This window comes from Gorilla gorilla, chromosome X (assembly GCF_029281585.2).
Source record: "Gorilla gorilla gorilla isolate KB3781 chromosome X, NHGRI_mGorGor1-v2.1_pri, whole genome shotgun sequence".
In the NCBI taxonomy this organism is placed as follows: domain Eukaryota; kingdom Metazoa; phylum Chordata; class Mammalia; order Primates; family Hominidae; genus Gorilla; species Gorilla gorilla.
Genome location: NC_073247.2, coordinates 48,010,878 through 48,031,970, shown reverse-complemented (window position 1 = coordinate 48,031,970; position 21,093 = coordinate 48,010,878). Strand labels below are relative to the sequence as shown.

The 21,093-nt window shown below is 36.9% G+C and overlaps 1 protein-coding gene across 1 annotated transcript in view; it reads right to left on the bottom strand.

The window, feature by feature from the left end:
• The window catches only part of LANCL3 (LanC like family member 3), a 113,684-nt gene that overhangs the window by 8,870 nt on the left and 83,721 nt on the right, over positions 1 to 21,093 (bottom strand). Inside the window, exons 2-4 of the mRNA XM_019019657.3 lie at positions 19,539 to 19,662; positions 15,693 to 15,890; positions 7,837 to 8,044 (exon numbers count right to left, since the gene is read on the bottom strand). Coding sequence (XP_018875202.2) covers positions 7,837 to 8,044; positions 15,693 to 15,890; positions 19,539 to 19,662 — 530 coding nt within the window. The remainder of the gene's footprint in view (positions 1 to 7,836; positions 8,045 to 15,692; positions 15,891 to 19,538; positions 19,663 to 21,093) is intronic.

The window sequence follows — 21,093 nt, the reverse complement described above, 5'->3', positions numbered from 1 at the left end:
AAAGAAGCAAAGTGATACGTGACTGTTCCTTTAAAAAAGTAAATATGCTGTGTTTCTGCAGACATTACCTCTGAGCTGGGTTTTTGTTTATATATGACAAAAAGCAGAGACTGTAAAAATAAATGGGCAAGATTTTATACAATCTGTGCTGTGAGCAAACAATGGAATAAGATGAATAGGAAAAGGCAGCAACCTTTCACAATGATAATATCATATAGCAAACGCAGCTACAAGACAGATTATTTCTGAGACATTCGCCTTAAATTAAATCACAGGCCTCTAAATTCCCTATGAAAGACCTTTTTTCTTTTACCCATATTTGCCACAAATATTATTCAGATTATTTTTAACAAGTAACAGTTTTACAGTAGTTTACAGCTTCCAAAGTGCCATTACCTACATCATCTTTTTTTACTGACTTGCTCTACTCATTCCCATCAAGAACAGAAATAATCACCAATTCAGAGGCTGGAGTTCACAGCTTGGTAAGGCCCAAGTGCTGATACTGTCATAAATTTAGGTTACTGCTACTACATAGGGGGTCTTACAAAGGGTAATTATTTATTTGATTTTTTTAGGGCTCTTAGAATTACATACGGCAACTTAAAATAAATGAGCAGAAAACAGATTGTAATTATATTTGTTACAATTTTTCTATAACTGTTTTCCTGAATATGAAACTATTTTAAAATGGAATTTAAAATTTTAAACAGTAGACTATTAATGCATCGTAAGAGTTACTTCTAAATTTGTAATAATATAGCCAGCATCATGATATAGCTTCAGTTGGGCTCCTCAGAAAAAAAGTTTTCAAGTGTATAAAATAAGCCACACAGGATTCCAAAGGAAAATAATTATATTAAAACACAACAAAAATTTTAAAGCCAAATTTGTGATATAATAACATATGTATTATTTGCTAACACATTAAATGCCAAGGTACAATAGTGGATTTAGTAACTGCTAGCATTTCTGCATATTGTAAAATGAAGATTTTACAATATCTGCAACAAGAGTAATATGACATGAGAATATCTATGAATTCTATTGTTTGCAAAGTCACAGCTACTAATACTTCTGTGACTTATTACCTACATTCAGAAAAGAAGGAAATGTTACATTTAAGTTTGAGACACAATCTGTTTGTCAAGCAAACTCACAAATCCTAGATTAAGAACCCCTGGTATAGTAGAAAGAGCAAGGGCTTTGGAAGTGAGATACACAGATTTCATAATTTCATGTTGTATGACCTTTGGCAAATTTCTCAATTTGACCTTAAAATGGTGAAGTTGCAGAACTGGATAGTGTTATACGTAAAGATAAAGGATATTATATATCAGGTTCTGAGAATATAGCAAGCATTCAATAAATAGAAAATATTACTTTTTACATAAACATATAATAAAAGAAGATTTATAAAACAAAAAGATGATTTGTAAAATCATAGTATAAAAGAAACCCACAATGTTGCTAGCTCTTCTTCTGACCTTTCCCCCATGCACTCATTTATTTGTTGCATTATTACATGTTATTAAAGTATATATGATTTGGTATCCTGTATTTTTTTCACTTAAAAATATGCTAAATATTTTTCTATGCTTTTCAAAATAATTTCTAAATGATACATAGCAACTTAAAATAGTACCAGCAATGTCTGAGAGTAGCAGTTTCATTGTATTCTGACCTGTATTTTGTGTTATTATTTGTGAAAAATGTTTCAAAAATCTATCCAGTGGTGCAAAATTAAACAAATTTTTTTTCTAAAACGTTCTCAGTCAAAATAGAAGTCAGCATGCTAATTACAGGACTAAAAAGAATAGAAGACACAATAAAATATGAAAACATTTCATATCAAAACCCATTGATTATGACCAAAACTGAATGCAGAAGAAAATTCATAGATCTGTGAGTTACCATTATTATTAATAAAATGATGGAATGCTTTCTAATTAAGCATGTATAAACTCTAGAACATAACAAAATAAAAGGAAGTAAAAGTGGAAAACAAAAGAGAAAAACAAAAAAAATTAATAAGCAAAACCAGGAGCCAGTTCCTTGAAAGGATTAACAAGACAGAAAAAACACTGGTGCAGCTCACCAGGAAGGAAAAGCATTAGAAATCACAAAGGGCACATAGCCACAGATATAGGAAATTAAAAATATTATGGAATTATATGATTAGAACTCTATGTCAAATATTTGAAAATTCGTAAGAACTAGATGGTCTTATAGAAATATATGCACTACCAAAAAGAAGAGGTAGAAAACCCGAGTGATTGAATAAGCATAAAAGAAAATTAAGAAGTTGTCAAATATTTTTATGCAGCCATAAAATCCAACTGTATGTTAAAAAATAATAGGTGACAACCAAGTAATATTCATTTTAGTGAGGTACATATTTTTTAACATGCAATTGTTAAAGTATGCTTCTAGCCAACAGACAAAATGGGCTCCCCATGGCAAACTGAGGTGCTCCAAGTTAAAACAGAACCAGGCAGCTATGGCTGGGTGAGGGAGTGATCATGTACTCTGTGTTCTGAGAAAGACGTTGTAAAAGCATCACAGGACCTTTCTCCAAACCAGTTCCTGTTGTGAGTGCCAAGATATGCCAGCCCTCCACCCGCCATTTGGAAGAAACAGGTGACAAAGACTTCTGGTTTTGAGCTTGGAAAGTAACTAATCAGATCACACCTAAGCCAAACAATCAATCACCTGCCATGGCCAATCAGGGCTCAGCTGCACTGACCAATCGGAACTGAGATTCAATCCTTCATTTGCATAAAAAGACCTGACCCTGGGCAGGCAACTTTGCTATAAAACCCAGCCCTGAAAGGCTGCTTCATTTTACACCGCAGGCTGTGTATCCTCTGTTTGCAAACTGTTCACTGGAATAGTCTCTTTCCTACACATTCCGTTTCAGAGAACTTTTGTTCACACAATGCCCAAACAATACTCAGATATTACCTCCACATTTCCAGTCTTCTACCTGTTAGTGAGAAATGTAAGTTGTCTAAAGAGACCTGGACCCTAAATCTTATAACCAAGACTCTGTAAGCTAGGACTGGCTTGCCAGAAAATACTTAATGGGTACAAAGTTCATTGAGTGATGGATACCCTAAAGCCCTGAATTCACCACTATGTAATCTATCCAAATAACAAAATTACGCTTGAATCCCATACATTTACACAAATTTTAAAAAATTAAAATATTAAAAATTACAAAAAAGAAAATAGAGGGGTTGTTCTGATCCCTTTTAATACACTTTATAGGGAATAAATGAATTTCATTCATTTCTGATGAAATTTAGCCCAAAGGTGAAATCCCACTAGCCTAGATGATATCCAAAATTACTTTCTTTTTCTATATTTGGGAAACAACAGGTCTGGCTTCCACCTAAAGAGATTAAGAAACCATGAATCAATTATATTAACAGATTTCCTAAACAACAGAGCTTCAAATCAAAGACTTACATAAGTTAGTATTTGCCCTTCAGTGCATTCATGTAAATATCACAAAAAATAATTTATGTTTTCTAAACATTAAACATTAGATAAGTTGACTTGGGAGGGCCTTTCTGAGAAAATGACTTTTGAGTGAAAGTCTGACTGAAATGGGGGAGCTAGGAGATATACGTAGAAAGTGAGCATTACAGGTGGAAGGAACCAAAACTTCCAAGGTCTTGAGGTGGAGTGTACCTGGCATCCTAATGGAATTACAAGGAAGCCACAGTGGTAGACAGAACCAGGAGGAAGAAGAGTAGGGAATGAGATTAGAGAGGCAATGGGAGGCTAGATCATGTAGGACCTTTCATTCGTAGGAAAGACTGGCTTTTACTCTGAATCATATGGGAAGCCGTTGTATTACACTGAACAGAGAAGTGTTATAATCTAACACTTATAATCTAATGTTTATAATGATAAACATTATAAGAAGTGAATATAAAAGACCACCGTAAAACATAGGAGCATTCCTAGTAAAATCAGCATAAAAGCAAAGGTGTTTACTATCCCTCTTATTATTGAACATTGTTATAGGGTTGCATTGTTATAGAGAAGAACCATGTAGTGGAAAAAAAATGCCATGCACATGAGAAAGGAAGTAACAAAATCATAGTTATTTGCAGATACGTGTGTATCTATTTAGAAAACCCAATAGAATCAATAAAAAACTAATAGAAACAGTAATGGAGTTCATTAAGGCAGCTATATTATTATGATATTTATGAAAAGAAAAATACTTATAAGATACAATCTATATTTATATGAAAAATTACATATTAGAATTGATAAACTTCAGTGATGTGTGTTTTAAAAGCTTCCATAAATACCAGTAATAAATGATATGAAAATATAATGAAGGAAAAGAGTCCACTCACAATAAACCTAGAAACATAAAATACCCAGGAATAAAATTAACAAAAAACATACAAGATCTTCTTCATAAGATCAAAACTTTACCAACGACATTTATTTAAACTTAAATAAATGGAAAGGTATACCATGTTTCTGGATGGAAAAATTCAATATTCTAAAGATGCTGATTCTCATTAAGTAAACTGTAAATTCAATGAAATTCCAATCAAATTTCTGTGAGCTTTTTTTAAAATATGACAAATTGACTCTAAAATACAATTAAAAGAATAAATAAGAGAATGATAGGTGGAATATGGGGAAAGTATGGAACTCATATATTTATATAAATTCAGTTTATAAAAAAATGGAATTTCAAATCATGGGGGTAACTGGTCAACAGATGCTATTAGAATTTTTTTTAATAAACAAAAATAAATACCTATCTGAGACCATTTAAAAAGTAATTTCTAGCAGAATCAAAAATTTTAATGTTAAAATAAAATCATAAAATTATTACAAGCCCATGTAAATTAATAGTTTTCTAATCCTGAAGTGGAAAGGGTCTTTTTAAGCATAACAGAAAATCTAGAAATTTTAAAGAAAAGATGGAAAACTTTGACAAGAAAAATACTTAAAACTTTGGTATGACAAAGGCTACGAACAAAATTAAAAGAGAAATGGCAAAGCAGGAAGGTATTTACAGCATACATTGACAAAGAGTTACAATTCTGAATAGAAGCATCACAACAGGAAAAAAATGGGCAAAGGATAAAGACAGGCTATTTATAGACCAAGAAATACCTATGGATCTAATGACTTCAATTCTAAAATTTCTGACAAGTGCTTTCACAAGTGCACAGAAATGTATGTATTGGATATTTGGGAAAATTTTGTTTGTGTTAGTAAAGATTACACAAATGTCAAGTGTCCATTATTTAAGGATTGGTTAATTATCATACATGCATAGAGAATAACTATATAGCCATTTTTAAAAATGAGATAGATTCATACAAAATGAAATAAAGAATATCCCTTAAAAATTGTTCATTTAAAATTATAAGCTGCAAACATAGCGGGGAGGTGGTGGGCTCACACCTGTAATCCCAGCACTTTGGAAGGCCAAGGCAGGAGGATAGCTTGAGGCCAGGTGTCCAATGCCAGCCTGGGCAACATAGCAAGATCCTGTTTCTACATACAAAAAATTAATAGTTGTTGTTTTAGTCCATTCTTGCACTGCTATAAAGAAATACCTGAGACTGGGTAATTCACAAAGAAAAGAGGTTTAATTGGCTCATAGTTCTGCAGGCTGTACAGGAATCATAGCAGCTTCTGCTTCTGAGGAGGCCTCAGGAAGCTTCCAATCATGGTAGGAAGTGAAGGAGAAGCAGACACATCTTACATGGCCAGAGCAGGAGCAAGAGGGGAGGGGGAAGTGCTATGCACTTTTAAACAACAAGATCTCTTGAGAACTCTATCACTATACAGTACCAAGAGGGGATGGTGCCAAACCATTCATGAGAACTCTGTCCCCAGGATCCAATCACCTCCTACCTGGCCCCACCTCCAACACTGGGGATTACAATTCGACATGAGATTTGGTAGGGACACAGATCCAAACCATATCAGCCACATATGGTGGCATGAACCTGTAGCCCTAGCTACTCAGGAGGCTGAGCTGTGCCCACGAGTTGCAGGCTACAGTGAGCCATAAATCACACCACTGCACTCCAGCCTGAGTGAGACCCTGTCTCAAATAAATAAATGAATAAATAAATAAATAAATAAATAAATAAATAAATAAAATTATAAGCTACAAACAGTATGTATAGAACTATTATGCATATATAGTAGTAGGAGCTCATTAAAATATACATGTACACATATACATTTATGTGAACATACATTTACACATAAAGAAAAGTCTGGAATTATAAAACTCAAATTTATACTAATAACAATGAACATTTACATTGCAGTTACTATATGCCAAGCATTATTTCTAAATGATTTTTCATACATTAACTTGTTTAAACTACTAAACATCCCTATGAGGTAGGCACTATTTTCCATATTTTATGAATGAAGAAATGGAGAATCACTTGTTAAAATGAGCTAAGTGACTCGTTAAAGGTTGTGTGACCTTGTTAAAGATCACTTAACAGTCACCTAGCTCATTTTAATAAGTGATTTGTTAAATGTCACACAATCAATTTGATAATTATCAGCTGTACACTTTCAGTGGGAATCTTCACAACGGCACAGGGGCTACTCTAGCACCCCCTCCCACCTCTGCCAAGTGACAGCTCAGATTCATGGGAACCAGACTACATGGGTGGGTATGAGAGAACACTCTGGCTTAGAAGACCTAAGTGCCACAAAGGAAAACAATATCTTTTGTAACCATTCATGGTTATGGACAGCTTCTAAGTCCCTTCAAAATGAATGCCACTTTCATGCCACTCTGCATTCAGGGAAGCCCCTACTTGTGCTTTCTATCAGATTATTTAGAGTTCATTTATGGTCCTCCTGGCCCAGTTTACCCAGCTTACCAGTCAGAGGTAATATCTATTAAAAGCAATGTTGTCTGGTATACAGCAGATGTTCCATCTTTATCAAGTTTACAGGGAATGAACTATAGAGGAAAATTTTATATTGTCAAAATTACAAATATATATATATTTATGTATATAACTAGGATATATATATATATAGTCCAGCAATTTCATTTCTAGAAATTTATCTTTCAGATATACCTATACATGTGCAAAATGATATATGCACAAGATTAGTCATCATAGCATTATTTGTAGTACACAATATTAGAAATAACCTAAATATCCCCCTAATACACACACACACACACATATATATGTATTATAGTTTAGATATTTGACCCTTCAAATCTCATGTTGAAATTTGATCCCCAGTATTGGAGGTAGGACCTAGTGGGAGATGATTGGGTCATAGAGGCAGATTGCTCATGAACAGATTGATGCCATCCTCTGGTAATTAGTGAGCTCTCACTCTATTTGCTCCCAAGAGATGACTGTTAAAAAGAGCCTGGCACTTTCCTCCTCTCTCCCTTCTTCTCTCCCCATGTGATGTCTGTTTTCCTTCCCCTTCTGCCATGAGTAGAAGCTTCCTGAAGCTTTCACCAAAAGCAGATGCTAGTGATGCTTCTTGTAGAGCCTGCAGAATCATGAGCCAGAGGAAACTTTTTCTTGATAAATTACCCACCCTCAAGTATTCCTTTATAGCAACTCAAATGGATTAAGACATTTACTTATACACTATGTACATAGAATATCTTTGGGAAGATAACCAAGAAACTGTCTCTAGGGAAGTCAACTGCATGGCTACAAGGCACAGTTGATGTATTTATTTTTATGCTTTTCAAACCATGTGACTATATTACTAATTCAGAAAAATAATTAGATTAAAATTTTGAAAAAAAAAAAAAAAGACCCATAAAGAACAGCTGACCTTTGAGCTCGGTAGATGTATTTAGAGTTTCCCGTGAGCCGGTACAGCAGCAGGAAGACATAGGCACTGCCGGCTACTCCATGGCAAATCCCAGGCCCCTTCTTTAGCAGGCCTTTCTGCCATGTGAGTTCCCCACACCGAATACATGTGTCCAGGTACTGCGGTTTCTTGGAAACCAGATAAGCTTTGGCAAACAGATAGGCAATTCCTGTGAAAACATCAAAGATATTAGAGGTGACTTTCAGGACTTAATATTTTGGAGCAGAACTTCTAGAACTATAAAAAGCTCATGAATCACCTGAGTACTGGTAAAACACAGATTCTAATATTGTAGTTCTGATGTGGGGCCTGAGATACTGCATTTCTAACAAGCATCCTTCTAAAGACCACACTTTGAGTAGGAAGGTGCTAGAATGTTCTATAAGAGAATCTTATTTTCCCAGTGAGATTTTAATTCGTTTTAATTGTATTGTGGGGTTGGCCCCGGGAGAAAGAGCAACATTTTTATTGGCGTACATAGATTGATAAAATCTAAAATTTAATTTACAAATGGGTTAATATTTAATGACGCCTACTCTAGTAAGCATTATGTATATTTGGTTATTTGAAATGGCTAAATATTTGTATTGTAATGAATTTGTAGTTTAAAATTTGTAATGTTTAAGTACTTATAACTATACACATTTTCTTAAGAGCAAAACTGGGAGTTTTTCCAAGAAAAACAATGCTCCAGAAGGACCTTGCCAAGACTTCTACTTTAGCTGTGAAGTGAGTCCTTCCCACCCTGATTGTTCCAAGGAAAGAAGTGTTCCTTCAAAGCTCTTCAACAAAAGTAGTATCAATTACAAGAGAAACAAGAGAAGCAACAGCTATTAATAGAAATGATTTTCCCCAAGTTCTGGGTGTTCATGTTCAGTGAGGAGGTTGGTATCACAAGATCACATTCTCTCCTGCATAGCCTACCTTTCTCCTATATAAAAAGTGTGAAAGACTGAAATATAGCTGGTATCTTGACTACCTCATCAATCAGGGTTATCATTGCCTTTCCTTGCTTTGACTAGGCTATTTTACAACTCTGTAGAGATAGAAATTGTCTTGTAGAAAACTGATAGTAATGTAAATATTTTCTGTCCCTAGAAACTCACATTCTGTCTGGTAGAGGTTGACTTCCCTCTGCCTCTGTGGAAGAAGCCAGTTTTGCATCTATTAAGCAGATTTATTTCAGCATTCCTAATGGCCTATATAAATATGTCTACTCTTTGGATTTCCCTTTGAAACAGTTGTAACATCTTTCTGGTTCCCTCACTAAATAATGAGCTCAGTAAAATGGTTCATACATATTCTTTTTATATTTGTATGAGAGTCATAATTTCATACTCTTTTTAAGTGTATCCTTTAATATACCCTGTGGTTAATACTTACAAAGTAACAAGCTCTTTGCTCAGTCAATGCTTTCCAGTCAACTACTGACAATGTTTACCTACAGCATTCTCCTACCTCAGTTTTAGGAACAAAGTATCTTGCACAAACTAAAGGATGATATTAAAAGAATTGAACTTATTTAATCATACATTCATTCATTCATTGCATCCATTCATTTGAGAATAGTCATTGATTATGTACTGTATGCACAGCCCTAGGCAAGGCTGGAATCATGGGCATGCCACCTGTGCAGGCCTACAGCCCATACTCCTTAAAAGGGTCCCATGTTGAGTTTAATGCTCTGCTATTACCACCTTGAAATTCTTAATAATTTTTCTAAAAATAACTTGCATTTTCATTTTGCTATGGGCCTCCCAAATTATATAGTCAGTTTCAGCCCTGGGTGATATTAAATAAACGCTAAACATGACTCCTACCCTTCAGGAAGGCACTCTCTAAAAAGGGAGATAAAAATATATGCATATGACTGATGCATAATAGGATATATATTTCATGATGCTGCTGGAACATAAAATAAATGGTTCTCTCAATAATACTAGTAGAATCAGAAAGGTGAAAGTTCCCTACAGAGATAGTTAGATGAGGCCTTAAATGGAAGGAGCACTTTTTCAGAACTTTGAAGGATACATAGAGAATTCCAGGCCCAAGATGAAGCAGGGAGGGCATTCTATCTAGCACTAAGATTAGCAAGGGCAAAGACATGGAGGCAGGAAGAAGCCACATGAAGGCTAGTGGGGCAATGTTCTAACCAACAGACCAGTGGGGAAGAAGGCTAGACTGGGTTCTGATTATGGATGGTTTTACAAATCTAATTAGATAGCTTGGACTGTACTCTGTGGTCATCAGGGAATCAATTGAAGTGTTTTTGCTTTGGACTGGTTGGCTTTTATTTTTTGTATGACAATGTGATTATTATGGACAAAATGTCCCAATTTTAGTGGTATCAGGAGAGACCTAAAGAAGGGTAACAGGGTAGCTGTGAGCTGGTTATGTTAGCAGAAAGACAAAAATGAAGCCAATGACATGTATGTTCATCACAGCACTATTCACAGTAGCAAACACATGGAGTCAACCTAGATGCCCATCAGTGGTGGACTGGATAAATAAAATGTGGTACATACACACCATGGAATACTATGCAGCCATAAAAAAAGAGATCATGTCCAGGAACATGGATGGTGCTGGAGGCCATTATCCTTAGGAAACGAATGCAGGAACAGAAAACCAAGCACCACATGTTCTCACTTATAAGTGGGAGCTAAATGATGAGAACACATGGACACAAAGCTAGGAACAATAGACACCAGGGCCTACTTGAGGAGGGAGGGTAGGAAGAGGGTAAGGGTTGAAAAACTACCTATTCGGTACTATGCTCACTACCTGCATGACAAAATCCTTTGTACGCCAAACCCCAGTGACATGCAATTTACCCATGTAACAAACCAGCACATGTACTCTCTGAATCAAAGTAAAAGTGGAGAAAATAAAAAATAATAAAGTGATTAATTGTATATTATGTAAATTTCACCTCAATTAAAAAAAAGAAACAAAAAAGCTTCTCTAAAAAAATAGAAAGCCAATGAAAGAGACATTTCACAGAACTTGGTAAGTGTTTCTATATTAATTGGGCATCTGCTATATGCCAGGCACAGTAGCAGGTGCTAAGCTTTTAAAAAGCATCTATCTTCATGGTGTTTTTCAGCTTAACTGGAAGTATTAATTAGACTATGTGAGGGGAAATAGAAGTCTCATGGAAGCACACAGGAGGGCCCCTAGCACACACTTGGTAGAAGGAAATGACTACCAGACGGGTGACACCATCTAACCTGATTATTGGGGGTTGATAAGGAATTAGCAAGGTGTACTGGATGCTGTTGATGACCTGCATGGATCAGCTTTACCTTGCCAGCAAGTGCCTCATTTCCCAGTTCCTGTGAAAGTTGGCAACTAACAAAGCTCACTGCTGCATCTTCTTGAGAGATTTGCCCTCAGACAAATGAGAGGCTATGCTATGCAACCACCCCTCACAGGGATGACACAGGGATACAAAATATCGACTTCCTTGCCTCAAGAGAGACCCAGCTTCTTGATGTAATCTGTGTTTCTTAGCTTCCCCTCAGACTCAGGGTGAAGCTAGTCTCCAGGTAAGACATGCTCCTCTTTGGCCTGTTCTGCTTCCCTGCTCCCTTACAGGTTCCTCTTGATACCAAGCTCTAATTCTAGACCCTGAGGAAAGAGCTTGGTGAAGAAGGAGGGTATTACAGCCAATCAAAGGAAGGTGGGTGGGAAGGCCCTGCTCTTGCTGGCTTCTCTCAGGCTCTAGGTGTCCTTCTTAGATGATTGCTTTAGCCTCCTGTCCCCAGGTCTGCCATGCCTTAAATTCATTCTGTGGCAGGGTGAATGACCTTTCTAGGACCATAATCTGACCATGATATTCCCCTGCTTAAACTACTAAATGACTCCCTATTACCCAGATGCGTTAGCATGACACAGAAAGCCCCTTGTGACTGAGCTCCTTTTCTATTTTCCCACCTCTTCTCCTCCATTCCTTTCTTGAAACTTTTCACTTCAGTAGAACCAAACCACCTACAGTGCTTCCATGCTTCTTACTACCAATGTGGTTCACTTTTCTTGGAACAAGCTTTGTACCTTTCTTGATCTGGCTAACTTACCTTACGCATCACAACCTCCAGGAAGCTTTCCCCGGACCTGAAGGCAGCATGAGGAACCCCTCTGAGATTTCACTGATCCTATACAAACTTTAGCACTTACACAGAACCCAGTTAAAATTATCTATTTCCATGGCTGCCTCCCCTAATACAGTGCAAACTACTCAAAAGCAGAAACTGTATGTTGTTCACTTTTGTTCCACTAGTGTGTGGCATGGTGTCTGGCAAATGCCAAGAACCTCATACATGTCTGTTGACCATAAAGTGCCCCATTTCTCAACCCAGCACAGGCTGATACTGGGGTATAGATGAGAGATGTAGAAGGAAGAAGGGTGAGATGGTCTAATTGCTATACCAGGCCATGAACCCCAGACCACTTAAAAGGTATTGATCCTGTGGTTCTGGCCAGGGTGAAAGAGCCTCTTCCTGCATCCTGGATCACAGAATGTTACATGGAAGTGACCTCGCAAAACTTCTAAACCAAAATTTAGTAAACCTGTTGGCTCCTAACCCAGCATAATGGAAGCCACAATAAGGCTGCTTAATTAAAAAAAAAAAAGGAATGGTGGGTTTCTTTGCTTTTGATAGGAACCAGGAGCCACATCATTTCATCATAGGAACACTAATTATTGTGCATTGATAAGAAGCCTGAGTCAGCAATGATGTATGACTTTGCCAAATGCAACTGGGAAAAGGAATTAATTATTACTTAATAAATATGTTTTGAGAGACTAAACTTTTGAAAATACGGGATCTAATAGGACCTTGTGACAGCCACACTTGGCACGTATAGCTTCAACACACTGGAGAATCACCACTGAGGTCCATTCTGGGTTGTGTGATTCCGCTGAGGCATGCATTGTACAGTGCGCACTACAGAGCTTAATGACCAATGATATCTGCACTGCAAAAGCCTTGTTGTTCTTTATTCAAAGTCACCTACCCAAGAGCTTTTATGAAATGAGTTTTTTTTAAAAAAATACCCACACCTGTACTTCATGCAGAGTCAAGGAAATGCATTGTCAGTGTTACCACAGCAATGATGTAACCTAATGCGGTTGAGAGTTTCTTTTAGCCACAGCATTTGTTTTAATGATTTTGTAAATGACTTTGGTCCTGTATTTCAGAATTGTCAAGGTTATGAAGGGGTCACATTAATCTTCCTGTAATACTTTACTGCACTTATTGAGAAAAAAGCTATATGCCACACAAGGTATTTAAAAATGTCTTGTTCACAAAGCTCTTGAGGAACAGCCCTCAGGAATGGCAAGGGACCAAAGTATAAAAGGGGGTCTGTGGTGATAAAAAGATTGAGTTCCACTACTCAGTCTCAAAGTGCTTATTTCACAGATAAGGAGACAAAGGCACAAAAGAAACAAAGTCACCCTTTCTTAAGGTCAGTAAACTGGTTAGTGTTGGAGCTGAAATTAGAAGCTGGAGTTATTAACTTAAAGAACTATTTCTACACTGCATAAATGATAACTAGGCTTGTCACCTGTGGAGGTGGGTTGAAGGAGCATCAATAGGAAACAATTATAGGAACAGATAAGGTATCATTAATGAAGCTCCACGTTGTGAATCATTTCTGGCAGGTTTTTAATCACAGAATTAGTCTGCTGCCTCAAACCATCTGCACTGTTCATAAATCTACTCTCAAAAATGTTTTCCTTAAATAAATGAAAATTATTTTATAGTTCGTTTCCTGCATAGAATTTTTGGAGATGTTGCCAACCTCTGCAAAATCTTGGTGGTCTTTGGACTGCACTGATTAGACTTATAATCAATCTTGATGCTGTTTTTAGAGCATCTCTTCAAAGAAAGACCAATACCCTTGAGGTGGGGATAGGGGTTGGTAAAATAATGGGCCCCACTTAGTTTTTTACTCATTTTTGAATTGGTTTATTTTTGGTAGTCCAGTGAATACATGGACTGAATGATTTTTCTTTAAAACTTATGTTTAATCTTCTCTAGATACTGAACATGAATGATAAAGGAGGATACAGTCTCCAAAGTGATGAATCCTATGCTGCACTGTTACGGTAAATGATTTACAAAGACAGATGGTATTTAGCATACAGAAAGGATGGAATAATTGCCCTGCAAGACACCCACATCAATTAACTGACCCAGTCATTCATTTTAGTAGATTATCTTCCCACTTTTTTCAGGACTTTTACTAGCACACTGAATCCTTTTAAGATATTCTGTGTTTAAACTGGGATGTCTCCAAAATTCAAGGATCCTTGCTGGTATGCTTGGAGGATATCCAGAGACCATCACTGAGAATAATTAAAATAAATGAGAAATGGAAGGATTGAGCCTAACAAGAAGGAATATCATTTCCAGCATGGTAAGTAACTTGTTTCCCCCCCCCCAACAAAAAGGTCAAATTAAAAAGAAATGGGCTCAAATCATAATTGGCAGAAGTTAGCCTGGACATAACACACAATGCATGGATACTGGTACAAGCACACATTTTGAACTTCCTTCCATAGGTAAATGTAGCAGGCAGAAAAAAATATGACCAATACACTGCGACTTACAATATTCATCAACTCAAGACTATACTTTCAAGGATTATTATTCATCAACTCAAACTGTACCCCCCAAAATGAAATTATAGTTGGATTAAAGACCATTAATTAATGGGAGGAAAAGGTAATGAAACTCAGGTAAAAAAGTACTGAGAAATCAAATATATTTTAAAACTGTGCTTGTGGGATTGAAGCATGGCCTTGAAAATTAAATCGACTCAGAATCTAAGAATTTTGTATTATTTTGGTATTTTAAATCTCTCCCCTGGCCATCTAACCAATATTAATTTATTTATTTGAATTTAACTTTTTTTCAAATTACCCCTTCTGTGAAGGCTTAATTAGCAGTGTGATGGAAGTTTTTAGAAGCGGGAAAAAGATAGGGTTTGCTAAATTTCTAGCCTCAATTCCACAGAGTTTACTGGGGATGGCTATTCATGTTTCTAGACATTTTGTTTGGTACTGATGGAAATTCTCATTTGAAGAAGTTGTAGAACAGTGCATCCCAACCTTTAAAGTGCATATGATTTGTCTAAGGATACTGTTAAAATGTAGATTTTGATTCAGTGGGTCTAGGGTGGGGCCTGAGATTCTGGATTTTTATCAAGCTCTCAGTTGCTCATGCTACTGGTTCCAGGGGCCACATTTTGAATTGCCAGGCTCCAGATCTGCACTATCCAATGTAGCTACTGAGCACTTGAAATGTGGCTAGTCTAAATTGACATTTGACATAAGTATAAAGTATATGCTGGATTTCAAGGACTGAATACTTTTTAAAATGTGAAATATCTCAATTTTCAAATCAGATATACATGGAGATGGTAATATTAGGGGTACATTGGGAACTATAATATATATTATTAAAATTAATTTACCTGATTTTACTTTTTTAATGGGGTTACTAAAAATGAAAATTACATACGTGGCTCATATTATACTTCTATTGGACAATGTTAGTTTAACTTTATAAACAAATAGATATAGATCATATATTTTAAAATGTAGAGAAGTTGTTTTAAAACTGAACATTTTAAAATGTTCAGAAGTTGTTTACTGATCAGGACATTTGGCTTTGAAAAATCTCATCTTGACCCTTTTATCTCACACAGTAATGACATAAGATTAGCTATCCTCACTTCTCAGAAAAGGAACCACCCTGTGGCTAACCTAGATGAAAGGCAATATTTTTAGATAACAGAGTGTGTGAGACCTGGAGCGCCATGGCACCAGTGCACCAGCTCATTCTCTCTCTCGATGGTCTCGCCAAGCTCAGGTGGCCAGTTGCAGTTTTGTTCCTGTTCCATGAGAAAGTCCACGCTCTGCCATACCAATTCCCGATCTGAGGGCTTGAGATGCTCATGGTAAGAAAGAAGCATCTGAAGAATAGACGACAAGCCGTGAGCTGCCCCTGTATTAACAAACAAGGCATAAAATTCACACAATTGGGAGGACAGCTAGTTTGATTTAGTGAAAAGATCAACAGGATAAAAAACAATAAAGCCAATATTACTTGAAAGCTCATATAGCAATGTGATAACTAAGTTGCCTAAGAACTAGGCTTCTAGCAAACTATAGCCTGCAGGCCAAATATGGCTCACTGCCAGTTTTTCTAAATAAAGTTTTATTAAAGAATAGCCATGCTCATTCATTTGCATATTTTCTGTTGCTGCTTTCTGGCTACAACAGCAGTGTTGTATTTGTGACAGAGACCATATGGCCCAGAAAGCTGAAAATATTTACTGTCTCTAGCCCTTTACAGAAAAAATTTGCTGACCAAACTCTGTTTTAGAGAAGAGATCTTTTAAAACTTTGTAATTGAAATATCAGTAGCTTTCATGAAAATGCTCCTAAAATGCTTGAAAATAATTTGGTCTAGGTATCCTAAACATTTATTTTTTTATTCATTCAACACGTAAGTATTAAGCATCTACTCTGTACAAGATACCGTTCTAGGTACAGAGGATAGATCACTGCACAAAACAGACTAAATCCCTCTTTTGTAATGTTAACACTAGTTATTGATATTCATTTACTTAATCCTTTACATTTAGCACTTGCATATTAGGCACTGTCTAACCCTGGTTATACAGATAAACATGATTTGGTCGATACATTTGAAGACCTCTCCATCCAGTCCAATGAAACGGCCAGATTTGTAAAGAAATAATTAGAACATGACGTGATAAGTGTTCTATGAGCAATGTGTACCAGGAGTATGATGGTTAATTGTGTGTGTCAACTTGACTTGGCCATGGAGTGTCCAGATATTTGGTTAAACGTCACTTCTGGGTGTGTCTGTGAGGCTGTTTCTGGATAAAAATAACATTTGAACCTGTTCACTGAGCTAAGAACATTGCTCTCTCCAATGCGGGTGGACCTCATCCAATTCACTGAAGGCCTGAATAGAATAAAGAGTCTGAGTAAGAAATAATTAGTTTCTCCTGCCTGACTGTCTTAGAACTGGGACATGGCCTTCTCCTGCCTGCAGATTTGGACTCAAACTGGAACTTACATTATTGGCTTTCCTGGATCTGGCTTTCTCAGCCTCCATAATCATGTGAGCCAATTCCTTATAATAAATCATTTAGTTATATAAGAAATCATATTCCGTTTGTCTAGAGAACCATGACTACTACAAGGACTAATAGAAGGAATGGAGGAGAGCTTAACTTGGCCTCAGAGGTGGAGGGGATGCTGAAGGTTCCATACAGACAGTGTCATCTGAGCAAAGTCTTGAGAATTCCTCAGAGAATTCTGAACCAGCAATGGGTATTGAACTAGCAAAGGCCTGAACCTGCCTTTGGAAAAGAAGTTAGCTTAACAAAGGTAAAAGTTCAGTCCCTCTAGGAGTTTTCACTCATTCCCAGTTAGTGGAATCCCGATTAGTGGGCAGTACTAGGGTCAATATATTCTGATGGCTTGCTGTTTAAACTCAACTCTATAAGTTTAAAGCTTTCTTTTTGCATTCAGGGATCTTTTACTTTGCCATATTCAGAACTCTTGACTCCCTGGAAACAGCTTTACAGTTTGTATTTAGTCAAAATTTCTATTGCTCTTAAAATCTGATCATGAAATTTGAAAATATCTTTATTTTGCTGGATTCAAAATTGTTGGGGAAAAAAGCTTGCTTTTCAGGAAAATATTTATGCACTAGATAGAAATCTAGTTTAAGCTATATATAAGTAAAAAGCCAGAATGTTAATTTCTGTAACGAAAACCTGAAAAATATTGGGAGGCTAAGGTGGTAGGATCACTTAAGCCAGGAATTCAAGGCCAGCCTGGGCAACATAACAAGACCCTGTCTCTATAAAAAAATAAAATAAAGATAAAAATTTGACCAGGCATACTGAAGCATACCTGTAGTCCTAGCTACTTGGAAGGCTGAGGTAGGAGGATCAACTGAGCTCAGGAGGTCGAGGTTGCGTGAGCTATGATCACACCATTGCACTCCAGCCTGGGTGACAGAGCAAGACCTTGTCTCAAAAAATAAAACCAGAAAAATGAATGGAATAGATTAGGGGACTACAGCAGACACTGTCAGTGCCCTGGCTCATCACCTCATCTACACTCACCATTCAGATGCATCTTTGCTCCCGCTTCATATCTCAAGCATCTATCATTTTGCCTGAGGCTTTCTCTGGCCACAGGAGTATACCCTGCCCAAAGGGGCAGGACAGAATTGCTAGGGAATTAATACCTCTAGGAGCAGCCAATCAATAAAGCAGACAGTTGGTGGATGAATACCCCAGCTTCCTCACCCCTTGGGTGAAACGATTCTGAGATGTGTTCTATAAAGTCTCTAAGATTCCCTAGGGGAACTGAGCCTCAGTTGTCCACAGTTGCTCATCATTACACACTCAATTAGCTTCTTTCTCTTTCTTGTCTCATTTCTCCACATCTCTATCAACACTTTCTGAAATTACCTTTCAAATAAACCTTTTACACCCAAATCCTTGTCTCAGCGTTTGATTTTGGGGAAACTTAAACAGACACAAAATTTCTTTGAGAAAACTCATTGAAGTTGTTTATTAGCTATTCATTCATTCATTTGGGTTCCCTAATTATGTGCAAGCTCTGTGGTGAAGGTCTAGGAATCATGAAGATAAATGAGAGAAAGTTCCCATCCTGAAGGTGTACAAAGCCTGCTCAGGCAGTTAGGCAGGTAAGCCACTAATTACAGTGTAATAAGGGCTCCAATAGAAGTATACGCAGGATGACAGCATGTTACCCAGTTTTGCTTTGGGAGAAAACCTGAAACTTGTGAATCTTTCTCCAGAGAGGATTCAACAACCCTTTTTCCAAAAGCACGGAACATTTTTCAGCAGATTAATGATATTTGAGCAGAGTCTTGAAATCTGGGTATAATTATTACAGATAGATAAAGGGGTTGGGGGAAGTAGGGCATTCTAGGCAAAAGGAACATGGACAAAGGTGGAAAGAGAACACTGCATGTGGGAGACTATGCTGGACAGAACCTGGAGGGTAAAGATAAAGTTTGAGTCTAGAGAAAGAGGCAGGTGGTCCATAAAGGGCCTTGCAAATCTTGCTCAGTAGTAATGGTAAGCCACTGAAGGACTCAAAAGAAGAGTAACTAATTTCCCTTTTTTTTTTTTTTTTTTTGCATGGCCCAGAGCTCACCATTAGCCATTACAATTCAATAGTCTGTTATAAACACACTACTGTTAAAAACTTTAAAATATTAGTGGCTGAATCCTACTTCCCTATGCAGAGGCACTATTTTCAATCGCGTGTGAAAAGTTTTCACAATGTTTCAGCAAAATCAGGCCAATGAGCTTACAATCTAGAATAAAGATATTAGTCTTTAGTGACAGTAATTGTTAAAATAGCTACATTTCTGTCAGGTAGACTACGAAAACAAATATTAACTTGTGATTTGTGTTATGTATCGGTATAGGTTTTTAAAGAAAATTTTAAAGTATTTCTTATTAAATGAATAGTAATGACCTATGGCAAAAACAAAATCTTCCAGCCTTTATTTGGTATTATATTAGAGACTTTCTCCATCCTACAGGCCCATGCAAACACCTTCACTTACCCAAGTATTCGGTTCCATAGTAAGAATACATCAGGGGGAATGGTTTCCTCTTCTTTATGGCATACTGCTTCCCAGAGTCCAGAATTGCCTGACAAATTGACTTGATCTGTGCTGGAGTCAGCACCTGAATAAGGAAATCCAGAAGTAGAAGTCAAAGCAGGATCTCCTTTTTCCTTAGACACTGAATTTTCTTGCTTAAGAAGTCTAGCATCATATCCACAGAATCCTGTACTATATGTAAATAAACTTAGTCAACGAAAATTTATTCTTTGTTTTACCACTGATTCTTCCTTTGCTGTCAAGTTGTCAAACCTACCCTCTTTAGAAAACTTGCCATTTCGGTGGAAAACACACACCTTTACAGCTATAGGTTGCTATAAAATACAAAGACTACCTTATGGCTGTCATATCATTAATCCTTGTCACAGGAACAAGGATTTGCTCAGAAAAGAACAAATAGTGGTCCTAAATGATTATGCTTAACAAAGCTGTTACTCCTGGTGTACGGTGTAGGTCTGGCCCAAACATCGGACCTTCAATTTGTGTTATTTAGACTGTGCTTATAAAGACTGTACTTATAAAGCCATGATTCTGTGATAAGCTGCAGTATGACAGACTCACTGTAGGCATTTGTACTACCTGAATGAAACCAAAGTCCAATAGTGTCAACACAAAATAACTTCTAATATCAAAATGACCCTGAATAGAGAATGGCTAAAATGTAATGACTTGCAGTCTTCCATGTTGTATTCAATCTGTCCACAGTCGGTTTTAGGACTATAGAGATTAAAAGGTTCTCAAGCCTTCAAAGCATCATTGCATTTATTAAGATTCTGCTCAGGTTAGCCATATGTTTTGCATCCTGCCCTTCCTGGGACAAATTAGATGTTCCCTTCAGCACACTCCCTTTATGACAGTGACATTTGCTCTGCTGCACAGCACTGTTGTGTTAGATCTCTCTCTGTTGTGTTAGAGCTCTCTCTTTCTCTCTCACTAGACTATCAGTTCTTTGAGAGCAAACACTGTGGCACCTCATAATTTTGGTATCCTTGGTGCCTAACACAGAATCTGAGGGGGGTCCTTCACAACCGATGAGTGAGTAAATAAGTGACAGTTTAACTGGTATGAAATTCAGAGCCCTCCCTCCCTTCATTCTTTATTCGCTTCCTCCATCCCTCTCTTTCCCTCCGCTCCACGATTGTTTCTTAAGCCCCTACTACATTCCAGGCAAGACTGTTCTGGATGCTGGAGATATGACAGTGAGCAAGATAGACAGAACCTGTGCTCTCATGAAGCCAATCTTCCCAAAAGGTAGACCTGCACAGGAAACGTACTGGTCAGATTAACCAAAACTAAAAAACATCTAAGTTTAGTCTGATTGAATGAATCTGGGATCAATAAAAAATCCGTGGGATTTTGGCCTCTCTCCTAAAACTGACACATTTAATTTTCCTACCCAATATCTAGCATTAGACCAGCCAATTCCTTTTGAAATAAGTTTCTAATGATTTATTCATAAATTGCTCCTCTGATTTACCTGGTATTAGAAGGAAAA